Source organism: Geotrypetes seraphini, chromosome 6 (genome assembly GCF_902459505.1).
Source record: "Geotrypetes seraphini chromosome 6, aGeoSer1.1, whole genome shotgun sequence".
NCBI classification, from domain to species: domain Eukaryota; kingdom Metazoa; phylum Chordata; class Amphibia; order Gymnophiona; family Dermophiidae; genus Geotrypetes; species Geotrypetes seraphini.
The window spans coordinates 144,356,145-144,370,303 of NC_047089.1; the positions used below are offsets into that span (position 1 = coordinate 144,356,145).

General features: G+C 40.0%; 1 protein-coding gene across 1 annotated transcript; it reads right to left on the reverse strand.

Moving 5' to 3' along the window:
• Positions 1–1,363: 1,363 nt before the first annotated feature.
• LOC117362745 (60S ribosomal protein L28) lies at positions 1,364–1,865 on the reverse strand. The gene has a single exon (XM_033949649.1). The coding sequence runs from the start codon at positions 1,820–1,822 to the stop codon at positions 1,409–1,411; it is 414 nt and encodes a 137-aa protein (XP_033805540.1). The 5' UTR covers positions 1,823–1,865; the 3' UTR covers positions 1,364–1,408.
• Positions 1,866–14,159: the final 12,294 nt, after the last annotated feature.

Genomic DNA, 14,159 nt, shown 5'->3' on the forward strand with positions numbered 1-14,159 from the left:
TGTAACCCGGTACTCAAACGGAAGGGTAAGCCCTTTATGTGGAAAAAATGGCAAACAGCTGGGCTTTGGCACATACAATTATTTCTCATTGATAACTTGATACTCTTTCACTCATTATGTATTACTTATCCAGGTATCCGTTGCTCTCATTCTCAGTGGCAAATTTTAACATTTGCTATTGCTGATATTGATTTGAACTTTTCCCCTCCTGCATCTTTTTCAACTATTGCTAACTGGTGTGATTTAACCATAGTTCAAGGGAAGGCTATCTCCTTCGTTTATCGCATACTGAGAGGCATCCATTACAAACTGAAATCTGATTTCCTGCAACAATGGATGAAAGAATTTTCTGCTACTACATATGATGTTGATTGGGACAGATTCTGGTCTAAAACTAATTGCCCGTCATTATCTTCGCAGCTTTCACAATCTTTATACTTTCTAATGTAGCATGCTAACTGAACCCCTTTCCGCATGTGGAAAGCAAAATTAAGACCAAATTCAACTTGTTGGCACTGCAATTCTGAGAAAGGTACATTAGCTCATATGCTTTTTTACTGTACCCAAATAAAACCTTTATGGATCCAAATTTGGAAAACTATCAGGGATATTACCAACTGTCCTACAGACATCTCTTACAAGGTGATTATTCTATGCTCACAACATCCTTGCTTTGCGGAATCAGACTGTCCACCTAAGCTGATAGACTTCCTGATTGCTATTGGTATTCTCCATATTTTAAAGAATTGGAAGTCTGCTCAATTTCTGAACTATACGTGGAATTCTATTTGCCTTTATAAAAGATATGAACAAACTGCCGCACCTAAAGGAGAGTCAAAACCCAACTGTCATTCACTCGGCTTATTTAGACCATTATTGTTAGGAAAACCTCACTCATGTTTCCTAATTGATTACTGTATATTTCTCCCTCTTTTTATGCTTTGCTTCTTTTCTCGACTTTCTCATATGTCTTATTACTTTAGTCCAAAATGGAATTGGCTAACACTCTTGTTCTCTTTGGGAGAATGTTTGGAATAAAAAGATATACTTTAAATAATGGACATCAGTATGAGCCCTTCGAATGGACACCTGAGATTTTGGGCTCAGGCAGTAACTCATAGGTGACCAGCACCAGACATAAGTCTAAATAAGAACTGCCTCATACATCACATAGTCCTATTTTGTATAACCAAAATAATATAGATATATTTTAAATCATTTGCAAACATTCACACCAGGGGGAAAGAGCAATTAAAAAATAAGTGAAAAATAAGTGAAAAAGGAATAAATAAATAAGCTCCCAAAACGTCACAGTGTTAAAGTCCTTGAAATTCTTTTTTTTTTTATTTTTTTTATTTTTTTCTGGTTTAACACTTTTATTATGGACAAAGTTCACAACGGGTCACGCTCAGGCAGTCTTGGTAGCCCTGGTTCGCTTCTTCTTCACCAGGACTGGCTTCTGACTCCTCAGGATGGCGCTGGCACGCCTCAGGGCCGCCATGCGCAAGTCCTTGCGATATTTGTTCTTCTGAATAATGTGGCGCAAGCTGCTCAGCGTGGCCCGGGCGTTCTTGTTGATGGTAATTTTCTCATAGGATGTGGCTGGTTTGCGCTGACCTGCCCGTTTCTTCAGGACTACAACGATGCCTTTGCCATCAGCGGCTGGCTCCACGCCGACCGTCTTGCGGTGGATGAGTCCATTGTAGCGGAATGAGTTCCGGGACTTCAGATTGTTGGGTTCAGTGCTGTACACCTGCTTGTTCCGTTTAATCAGGAAGCTGGAGCAGTTCCGGATAATCATCCACTGGAGATGTGCAGACATTCTTGAGAACCTGTCCAGCTACCGGCCGCGACGAAAAGAGAAATAAAAGTGCAAATGCAAATGCTGACAAAAAAATTCATGCTGAAATGTGCAATAAAGCATGTCACACTTCTATATGTTTCATTAAGATTCCCTATATTTCAATAAAGTATATCTTTTTATTCCAAACATTCCCCCCCCCCCCCCCCCCCCGAGAACAAGAGAGTTAGCCAATTCCATTTTGGATTATAGTTTGAACAGTATTGGCAGCAACAGTGTCCAAAGGGTTTTAGGATTTGAGCTGTTATTACTTTAGTGACAACACTCTGTTAGAGAGTATTTGTTGTTGATATTTGTATTTTACTGAATTGTGAATATGTTCCTTTTGATGGTTTCTGTACTTTTCAAAATTCAATACAAATATTTTGGAAAAAGAAGAAAAACAACCTATAATACAATTTCTTAGCTGAAGATACACTGGGCTCACTGGTTGAACTGCTGCCTCTGCACCCAGCAGTTATGAGATCAAATCTTAGTGCTGTTTCTTGTGACCTTGGGCAAGTCACTTAATCCTCCAGTGCCCACCACTGTGAATGTCAGCTAAGAAATGCCAAAGCAACCAAAAGGTATATACAAGCCCCCATTCCCTTTCCCTTTCAGTAGCCCTTATGTGAACCAATTCCATCTTCTCAATGTTCATATAAACCAGGGGTGTCCAACCTTTTGGCTTCCCTGGGACGCATTGGCCAAAAAAAATGTTTCTGGGGGCCGCACAAACATACAAACGCTGCAGCAAGACAGAAGAGAGAGCCGGCAAGACGGTAAACACCCAGGGACAGCAGAGGAAAACACTGCACCGCCCTCAACCGGCGCTGCACAAAATACTTCACGGGGCCGCATGCGGCCATCGGGCCACAGGTTGGACACCCCTGATATAAACCTATAGCCTTATACATGGGAAACATTTCTTCCTTTTCCTGCTGTTGATTTCCTTCCTTTCCTCTCTGCTGCCCTTTCCTATCAGTGAATTTCTACTTTTCTGCTTTCTGTTCCTCTTCTTTTCATTCCATCTCTATGTTATTTGCCCTGATTCTAAACCACTCAGATAGTTTCAAGTTTATTAAAAATTTAATAAAGATACACCGTAATGTGCAGAATATGAAGACGTCAAACTTGAAAACATTGATTAGCCACCTTGAGTCAATCTGAGGTGATTACTCCTAGCTTTCTTTCTTGTTTACCAGTTACAAATTCTTGTCCTTCTAATTAATCTGTGACTAATTGGATTTTTGTAATCAATATATGCACTCTTACACTTTTTAGCATTGAGGCTCATTTTTTTAAAAAACTCTGAACCACTCATCCAGGTTTGCTAAATCCTCTCATTTTTCTCTCCCCTTTTTGTGTGTCTGCTTGGTTACCAATTTTTGTATCATTTGTAAAGAAATACATTTTTCCATCAGCTCTTTTTAAAAATTATTTATAGAATTTTTGGATACAAGTTAAAGATTAAGAATATAAAAGTCAATAGAAACTATTTAAAAAGGAAGAGATAAATAAATCCATTAAATGAAACATTACAATATTTCACCAAACATATTAAAGTCCACATTTAAAGGGGGTATAGGAGTTTAAATAGTGGTCCAAAGGAAAAAATACTAGGAAAAAAATATTTAATTCAGGCTCTTAGGAGTGAGCCCTGATACACCCTGCTGTTCTCTTTTCTTTCACCAGAATGGCCTCTTCTACTCTCGGTATCCATCTTCTCACCCAAATCCTCACCTAATTTAAAACGTTCTAATTTATCCCCATACAATTTACTTGCTTACCAGTCTCACATAGACAGTGTTCAAAAACCCAAATAGGCAAAGTCTGCTCCACCACTTTTGACTCCTCAATAAAGAAGGCAATTATGTTTTAATGACAGGTACTTCCCTGTGAGAAACTAATTGTCTAGTTGTCTGCAGTCTGTTAGTTTTCTTAGAGCTGCTCTATTTTTCCTTAGTATTGCTTCTATAATTTTGTTCTCTACTGATATTTGTCTAACGAGCCTGTATTTGCCTACCTCCTTGTAGACACTGTGTTACCTAATGTTAAGAATAATTTGGGGTGATGGGCTTGTCATTAATCATTTTATCTGTACAAGCTGCATATTTATATCTTAACCATGCAAAAGCAATCGCAGCCTATTTTAAGAGGTTAGCATAACCTTCACACATACATTTTAATTTACCTGTGTCATGAATGGCTTTAAAATACTCTATAATGATAGACTACTAGATAAATCTTTCTTTTCATCAAGATTGTTTCAACCTTTTATTAATCTTTTTTGAACTCTCGGATATACCATACAGACATTCTAAAAACTACTGATAATAATTTGCTGATACAGCTGAACCTTACTACTGACGTTTTACCATAATAGTAAATAGTAGCAGTTCTTGAGTTGTAGAGGAATGCTGGTTTAATAGCTCTGCTAAGATATTGAGAGTTAGCACAGTCAAGTTTCAAGTTTCAAGTTTATTTACATTTGATGGATCACTTATTACAATATCTAAGCGATGTACAGATTAAAAACCAACAGGTTTTGGTAATACATTTAATATAGTGGGACAAGACATTAGACAGAGGAATTGGACATACATGAATAAGTGGGTAAGAGGGGAAAAAGTTACAATTGTAATATTTAGTGAAATAACATAAAAAGGGAAGCACATTAGGTAAGAATGGGATAGATATGTAAAAAATTTTTGTTAATTATTATAAAAATGCAGGAAATTGGAATATGTTTATCATAAATCAAATGCATCTTGAAATAAATATGTTTTTAAATTTTTTTTAAAAGAAGTGATGTCTTTTTCAAGTTTAATAAAATTTGGAAGGGCATTCCACAAGGAAGGTGCTACTACTGAGAACATATCATTTCTTCTTGTGCCGATAACCCTCAAAGACGGGATTGAAAGCAGATTCAATGAAGATGATCGTAGAGAACGAGAAGAATTATAAGGGACAATCATTTTTGATATGAATAGAGGCTCATTAAAGATTAATGTTTTATAAACCAGAAATATAACTTTAAAGGTGATTCGATGAGAGATAGGGAGCCAATGTGATTTAATAAAAAGTGGGGTTACATGATCATATTTTTTTGCTTTATGAATTAGTTTGATTGCGGTGTCATTTCAGATCCAGCTGGAAAGCTGAGTAGATGCTGGGTGTGGGACACGAGTCCATGTCTCTTACATGACAGCACACAGGACTAGCACCAAGACAGGTTAGCCCATTTCTGAATTATTATCTTTTAAAGTCTTCCTCTTTTTAAGCTTTTATACTGACAAAAGCAGGCAATATCCTGAAATACTCAGAGAAGGGTAAGGAAATTAAAGGAGCAAAAATAAAAAAGAAACCAAAACCCTCAGGATAAACTCACAAACCAGTGAGGCCTCGACCTGGCTTTCCTTCCCCCCCCCCCCCCAATCCATCCCTGCCCCTTCCCGTTCCCCTTTTAATGAAGTCTGAGACTAGTGTATCTTCAGCTAGGACATTTTATTACAATCCGCCGCATGGTTACAAACATTGTTTTTCATACATACAATCATGAAAAACTTAACTATATGAACACAACTAACATATACATTCAATTCACCTACTAACTCCTATCATCTGGACCCTGGAACCATGGTCCAACAGGGGTTGGACTGTTTCAACTATAAAATATTTAACAATTAAACAAATGTGTATTTGAAACCGCTGAGAAGTAGGCACTGCTGTTCAAGCCGGTTGCTTTAAGCACACTTGGCCCGAGTCGTTGTACAGGCTTCCAAGGCCCCAACATCAGTCCAACTCACCCTCTTGCCATCCAAGTGAGAAGGCACCATTGCTCACATCTCACGCACATCTCTGTTCAAGAGGGGTTTCCAATTACAATGAGGGGTATGAGCACTCACTTTAGAAAAGCACTTTCCTAGCCCCATTACTTAACATGCCCCCACCCACCATTGTGGTCTCTTTTGCCATAACTTGAAGCAATGACTTCTCACATGCCAAAAGTCCCAAACTCCATCCCTATCATCATGCTGTGGTCTTCCTGAACAGTAATCCGTCAACTGTGTCCTGAATATCACTAATGAATATACCTAATCTTGTCTAAGAGATGTATACTATCCAGGCGGTATATTCCTGGACAGCTTTTTATGATCAACTCATGCTTCTCCCCTTGCAGCGTGTGTTTGAACTTGTGCATCCATTTATTGACCTTCTACCTAGTCTTTTCCACTGTGCGATGGGATTTTTCCCTCTTCCATATGTGTGCCTCTACATGTTCTGGATATTTCTGCAACATCCTTCTGCATCTTTTTCACCAGTTCAGTGCTATGTGTGAAAGCCAAGTCATTTCTCCCGAGGTGTATGATGAGTGCCCATGGTGGTACATGAGTGGTCAGATGTTCTAGGCTGTTTGGCACAAGTTGGTCTCAGCTCATGCATGCCCAGTTATTCCAATGTGACTCCCAAGGCAGACAGACCAAGCCCCTTGCCCAAATTCTGAAAAAGGGCCCTCCTGTGGGCTCAGTGCACAAAGGAATGATCCCAGAACCAAGCAACCTTCTCGCCTATGGAACACAAGCAGAACAGTCAACATGAAGCATCAAATTCAACAAAGGTATGATCTTACATATATTTTATATCTGTTGGATTTCCACCTACCAACCTCCATGATCTGCTCCCTGAACAAACCCACCTGGCTTGCAGCTGTTGCAGCACCTATCCTAAAAAGAGTACCATATAAAATTGTGAGAATTCACGGGAACTATTAAGGAAGCCGCTCAGCACTGAGCAGCAGCGCAAAATCACGCACCTGCTCGTGCTTCTTCTCAGTGGCCAAAGACGCTCACAGGCAGCCAGTTAACAGTGGGGCAAGAACTTGGAAAGTTAATTCATTTCCGCTGCATCTCCACTGATGATCACCAGTAGAGGTATGAACCTGAGGCTAGGACAGGGAGTGCAGCAGGCTTCAGAGCCTGGAAGGTAGGGAGGGTGTAGAGTCTGACGGGGAGGGAAGGAAGGGGGCTGGGTGCAATGCCTGATAGGGGAGGAAAGGAAGGAAGGGGGCTGGATGCAATGCCTGACAGGGTAGGGAAGGAAGGAAGGAAGGGGGCTGGGTGCAGTGCCTGACAGAAAGGGAGCTGTATGCAGAGCCTGACAGGGCAGGGCACTTGAATATTAAGCCACCCAACTTATATTCGAGTCAACCATTTTTCCTCTTTTTGGGGGGGAAAAAGGGGGTCTTGACTTATATTTGGATTGACTTATATTCGAGTATATACGGTATGTTGCAAACTGCCTACATTCCAGTCTCATGGCCTTTAAACTCAGGCTAAGCACTCTGGAGAACTAATATCTAGTTACTGGTAGCCTATTTTTTATCGCAGGGCAACCATGGGTATCCAAAAGGTCATATGTCTAAATAGTCGAGCAGTCTCTGCATGAGGCATGTGCTGCTCCCTGGCAAAGCACCCAAAGTGACCACCCAGCCTTTAGCTTTCTGGGCTGTTTTGGATTTTTCTATTGTTATATGTAGTCTATCTGACTATATTTTGAGATCATGCATCAATAACCCTGCGACTTGGTGAGTATTAGGTGGTACCAATTCATTCACCCTGAAGGATCCAAAAAAGGTTAAAGTAAAAGCATCTCTGAACAGAATCATTTTAAACTGACTGTGACATATCCTCTGGATTGATACTAGCAGAGTGGCCAGAGTGTTATGTGTAATGGGTTATCTGTCATCCTGACTTTTGGGCTGCTGGGTTGCCCAGCCCTTTAATATATGCCTATGCTTTCCAGTGATTTCCAAACCTGTCCTGGGAGAACCCCAGCCAGCCAGGATTTCAGGATATCTACAATTAATATTCATGAGATTGATTTGCATACACTTCCTCCTTGGAATGCAAATCTGTCTCTTGTGTTTTCATTGTGGATTTCCTGAAATCCTGACTGGCTGGGGTTGCCCCAGGATAAATCTGGAAACCCCTGCTCACTGTAGCTTCAGATGTACCTATAACTCAAGGCTGCAGCTGGGGGAGGGGCTGAGGACGAGGATGGTCACATCATTGATAGGGGCATAGACTGGGCATCAAAGATGGTACTTGGTGGTAAAAATGTTATATGTTCCCTCAGTTAAAAGTAATCATTTTAAATTAATTAAGTTGAATTGAAAAATATGGCGCTTGCAACAAAATCCTCTATAGCTGGGTAATAATGAATCAACGATCCAGAAGGGTGGTAGCTTGAGATCTTTCCTAATCCTCACCTACCCAGTAATATCCACAAATCAACATGATAATGTCATGCAAAAATGAAATACAAACATCAAATTAAAAAATTACTTGCTATACTTGCTTCAGGTTTGAATTTTTACATAGTGAATTTGTTTTGCATCTTCTATTAATTGTTTTCCACTAGCTCATCTAAGAAAATTATTCATTTTTGGTCATGCTTTTAGAGTTGGGAGAGGGGAGGAGGGAGAATGAGGGGAAGGGGGTCCTTGCCTAGGCAAGTTAGTTTTTAAGTGCCTGAAGCATTTAATCAATCATGCTTCTCTTTCTTTTTAGTTTTCTGTTCTCATCAGCAACTTAAGTGACATTGCACAGAATCATGTTGATAAAAACATGGAAGAGTAACAAATAAAGTAGATTGCTGATAATGAGGCTTTTTTATAATCTAGCTCCTTCCTTTTTCTCTTCAGGAATTTCAAGTGTTCGTAATGAAATTATGACCTACCTGGAAGCAGCAATTTTCCTGAAATCAACATACAAATCTGAAAACCTAACTTTTTCATTCCTCTGTTTTCAGTGCAGCATCAGGGAACATTGGTGGAAGATGTGTGTGTTTGTGTGTTTTATTGTACAAATTTATTATATTGATTTATACTACAGTTTTTATTACTCATGATGTATTTTTATTGTTTTCTCAGTGGAGGAAAGGACAGAATGTAAATGTTTAAATTTAATTTAATTCAATCACAAATATGGCATGGACTGTTTGTTGTTTATATCCAGTTTTCACATTGAAAAATCGCCATTGTTGTCATTGTTGTGATGCATCAGCCTCCAGCATGTCTGAGTTTACTCAGTCTGATCCTCAACACCATTTCAGAACAGCTCTCAGCAGGGCAGGTTGACCTCAACCTATGTGCTTGGAAGGAGTGAGAACAAAGAAAGAGTGAGTGTCGGGAAAGAAAGAGATGGAAAAAAACTAACAATGATGAATAGCAAGGATAAGTTTAATAATGTGACTCTTAAACTAAGCTCACACAAAAGAGAGGGGCCTTAGTGAGAATTTGGAAATTAGCTTCACAATATATAATATAACTAGTTGCACCCTGCAGTGAGGCAATGTCTCAGTCCAAGTCCAGAGTGACTACTTATTAGAGATATTTTGCACTTGTATCCCAACTGGGAACTGCAGGTGTTGTGCCAGAGGAAGCTACAACAATCAATCAGGCATTTAGTGACTCAGTGTGTCAGCATCCAGTCCAGTAAATGCAATGTACCACTATCCAGTATAGATATACAGTATACACCAGTGAACTAGAGAGAAAGAGAGGAGAATGGAACCTTGATCTGATCTTGCAATGAACACATACGAGGGGCTGATAAAAAGTTGTCAGCCAACCAATAAAGCTGGAGTAGTCTCCAAGGGATAAACACTTAGGCCTAGGTTCTCAAAAATTTGCGTTAAATCTGACAGGCCATTGTTGCAGCTGTTATAGTAGCAATTTAAATAAAGTGAGTTATTCTCCCAAAAACACTCATGTAAATTAACTTGGCGGAGAGTAGCGAAGATTTCATTAAAAGTGCATGTACCCATCGCTGGTGATAGCAATGGGCACATGCGCAGAGTAATTGCAAAAAACCCCAACAAATCAAGCTGCCAATGTCAAGCAACCCTCCACCCACACTCCCGCTGACATTCAATCCCCCCATGCCTCCAATGACTCCACCCTCTTCCCCCTTACTTTACTTAGATGGCTGGCCGGAGGGATGCCTACTCCCTCCAGCCAGCAGGCCTGCCTCTTCAAAATGACAGGCCTTCCCCTCCCTGGTGCATCCTGGGATGCACTAGGGAGGGGCCTAAGGCTCTGATTGACCAAGGTTGTTTAAGGCCCCTCCTATGGGTGGGGCCTTAGGCATCTGGGCCAATCAGAGCCTTAGGCTCCTCCTGGTGCATCTGGGGAGGGGCTTGAGGCTCTGATTGGCCCAGGTTGTTTAAGGCTCTATCCAGGAGGGGCCTTAAACAGCCTGGGCCAATCAGAGCCTCAGGCCACTACCCAGTATATCCCAGGATGCACCGGGGAGGGAATAATAAATACCCATTATTTTCTTATTAGAGATCCTCTGTGTTCACCCCACTTTTTTGAACTCTGCCACCGTTTTCCCTTCCACTATCAATTTTTATTCTCAATGGAGAAGAGGAAGGAGCTTTCTGAGGAGGGAAAATATTAATGAATGTTTTTGCTGCTCAGAAGGGGAGTTCTGAGGAAACTGTCAGTAAGGGCAGAATAAAAGATGTGAGAGGTTTTTGTATTTGAATTTTCATAATAAATAAGTAGCCATCATCAGTACAAATACTTCCCGACTCCATTAGGCTTTTAGGCCAGCTGCAATTATTTTGTAAATTCCTGAAAACTTTGTTGATCTCGCAATTTTTAAATGGTTTAACTACAGCCTCAATGACATGATAATATTATAGTTATTTTTCTTATGCTTTTCTTATGTACTTTAGTTTTTAATTAGTACTTCCTTCTTCTATGTTTTCTGCTATGTACTCTAGTGTTAATTATATGTGAACAGACTCAAGCTCCACTGGGAGATGACCCAGTATATAAACCAAAGATTAGATTTGATTAGATTTTGTTTATGATTTGTGTTTTGATATATTGGCATCTGGGGTTTTTTTTTGTACATATGGTTAGCTTTCAATATTAATTTGGTAAATGTCTCATTGCAACATACTTAGGAGACCATCATCCGCAACCTTCTCAGACTATAGTTTTATTTGATAGGTCTATCTATCCTGTATATTTTTTTTCCATTACCTTTCAGTAATCTTAGACTCCAGCCTTACTAATCAAACCTCTAATGTCCTGAAGTTAGGCTTTATGGCTCTATGTAAGATTTGTTCTTTATATAACCTCCTATATTTCTCTATTTTGCGCACACTCACTCATGGTCTTTTAATTTCATAGATAGACTACTACAATTTGGTATATTTATTTAATTTGTTTTCTATACCATTTTCCCCCCAAACTCAGAATGGGTTACAGGTTAAACATACATAATATACAGTTAACAGGTTAAGATTTGCATTGGATTTGCCATAATTTCAGAACAAGTTTACAATACAAGTTTTTATCTTAACTTGACACATACTAGGGGGTCCCACCATCAGCTTCTCTTGTGGCAGAAGCTCCAGTCCAGGGTTTCTGTACCATATGTGAGAGAACCCTGCATATTCACAAAAACGACACACATAAACCACTTTAGAAGGTGCAACAAAATGTTTTATTGAGACATCTACCTGAGCCTATTCCCTCATAGGCTCAGGAAAGGCAAAGATATACTTTTAACTTTTATATCTCATGGCCAATGCATGTACACTTTAGGCAGTTAGCCAAATCACATTCAATCCAGCAACCTCAGCTTTTGGGTCAATTTCCACAGTTCTCTCAGGTTTAAAGCACCATAAGTCTGGTTCCTACTAGAGAGCTGCACGGGAACGGGGACGACGGGAATCTTCGGGTCACGTGGGGACATCCCCTAGGGTTGCGGGGATCCCGTGGGGACGCCCCCTTGGGTCGCGGGGTTCCTGCGGGGTTGGATGCACTCGAGCCGCGAGGCCCGTCTTCTTTTCCCTACCTGCCCTGCCGCAGCACACAACTGACCAGAAGTCTTCCACGATGTCAGTGCTGACGTCGGAGGGAGGGCTTAAGCAAGACTAACAAGACTTAACAAGACTAACAATATTATAATGCCTCCATATAGCTCCATGGTGCAATCTCACCTTGAGTATTGTGTCCATTTCTGGTCTCCTTATCTCAAGAAAGATGTAGAGGAACTAGAAAAGTTCAAAGAAGAACGACTAAGATGATAAATGGGATGGAACAGGAACTCCACTCATATGAGGAAAGACTATAAAGTTAGGGCTCTTTGGCTTGGAAAAGAGACATCTGAGGGAAGATATGATTGAAGACTACAAAATCCTGAGTGCTGTATAATGGATACCAGTGGATCAATTTTGTACTCTGTCAAAAATTACAATGACTAGGGGACACTCAATTAATTTATAGGAAAATACTTTTAAAACCAATAGGGGGAGATATTTTTTCACTCAGAGAATAGTTAAGCTCTGGAACATACTGCCAAAGGTTGTGGTAAGATTGGTTAACATAGCTGGCTTTAAGAAAGGTTTGGACAATTTCCTGGAGGAAAGTCCATAGTCTGTTATTGAGAAAAACATGGGGGAAGCTACTGCTTGCCCTAGATCAGTAGCATGGAATGTTGATACTATTCTGGTTTTTGCCAGGTACTAGTATCCTGGATTGTTCACCGTAAGGTAGGGAAAGGGATTGGAACTTGTATACTGCCTTTTTGTAGTTTTATAACCACATTCAAAGTGCTTTACATATAGGTACTTCAGGCATTTCCCCTTTCTGTTCCGGTGGGCTCACAGTCTGTTTAATGTTCCTGGAGCAGTGGAGGATTAAGTGGCTTGCCCAGGGTGACAGGGAGCAGTGAAGGGTTTGAACCCACAAACTCAGGGGTACCACACTCTCCATGTGGGCTATTGAGCTAGATGGACCATAGGTCTGACCCAGTAAGGCTATTCTTATGTTCTTATTCTAATTCTAAAAGTGACACTATTAAGTTAATTATTTTAATTGGCTACAAATGGCATGGTAATTGACTGTGCTGTTAAAAAACAAATTAGAAAAAAAAGTAAGTGCCATGAGGCATCTATAAAACACAATGCCAGAATCGAGTCTATGCAGATGTTTAGCTGCATCGAACATCAAAAGAGACATGGTTATAGGTGGGGTTGATGTTCGATGCCCCTAAGCATGATTCTGTGTCAAATTATAGTGCGTAAATTTAGGCTTGTAACACCTTGGCCTATATTTCCGATGCCTACCTTCAATGCAGGCCACAATTCTGAAAATGGCACCATAATCTGAGTAACATGTGACCAGCGCCATTTTTTCAGGTGCCTGCCAATTATGGTGCCGCTTTCAGAATCCGGACCGTACTGCCCCAGGAACAAAAATCCTGTTGCATAGTGAAATCGATCAGGGTCTAACACACCTCTAGTCCTATTTTCTTTTGTCTTCTGCAATCCTGATCCTAGCACTTCAGCTGTGAACACAGACCAGAAATATTTGTTAAGCAATTCAGCCTTATCTTTATTAGCTTCTACATATTCCTCCCTTTCATCTTTGAGTCTCACAGTGCCTCTTTTGCACTTCCTCCTATCACTAATATATCTAACAAATGTCTTGTCCCTCTGTTTTACCATGTTTGCTATTTTTTCTTCCATTTGCATCTTTGCTTTCCTGACTATATGACTAGCCTCTCTTAACTTTTCCAGATATTTTTGCCTGTCTTTCTCTTTCTGCGATTTTTTTGTAGTTTATGAAAACTAACCTATTTTTACCTTCTCAACTACTACTTTTGAGAACTGAAGTGGTTTTCTTTTCCTTCTTTTATTTACTTTCATTACAAAATTGTTTGTTGCCCTTACAATAGTGCCTTTTAGTTTTGCCCATTGCTTTCCTACTTCTTCCAGATGTTCCCATCCAGACAATTCCTTGACATAATCCCACATCTGAACAAAGTTAGTTTTTTTTTTAAAGTCTAGAACCTTCACTTTGAACAAGCCTTCTCTACAACTTTCTTAATATTAAACCACACCACATGGTGGTCATTGGATGCCCAATGATCATCTACTTTAACATCAGAAACATGATTATTGCAGAAAAATGTCCAAATGCCCTAGTCCAGGGATCTCAAAGTCCCTCCTTGAGGGCCGCAATCCAGTCAGGTTTTCAGGATTTCCCCAATGAATATGCATTGAAAGCAGTGCATGCACATAGATCTCATGCATATTCATTGCGGAAATCCTGAAAACCCAACTAGATTGCGGCCCTGAAGGAGGGACTTTGAGACCCCTACCCTAGTCCTACCCAAACCATGCCTCTAACAAGCCCCCCTGAGATTTAGATGCACTGTGAACAACCACTATAAAAATCCATTTACAAAATGGGTTTCAAAAATAGTGAATTTGAAAGGTTTGACGAGAAAAA

Coding starts and splice junctions, on each gene's coding strand:
- LOC117362745 (XM_033949649.1), bottom strand. CDS start 1,822: ATGTCTGCACATCTCCAGTGGATGATTATCCGGAACTGCTCCAGCTTC.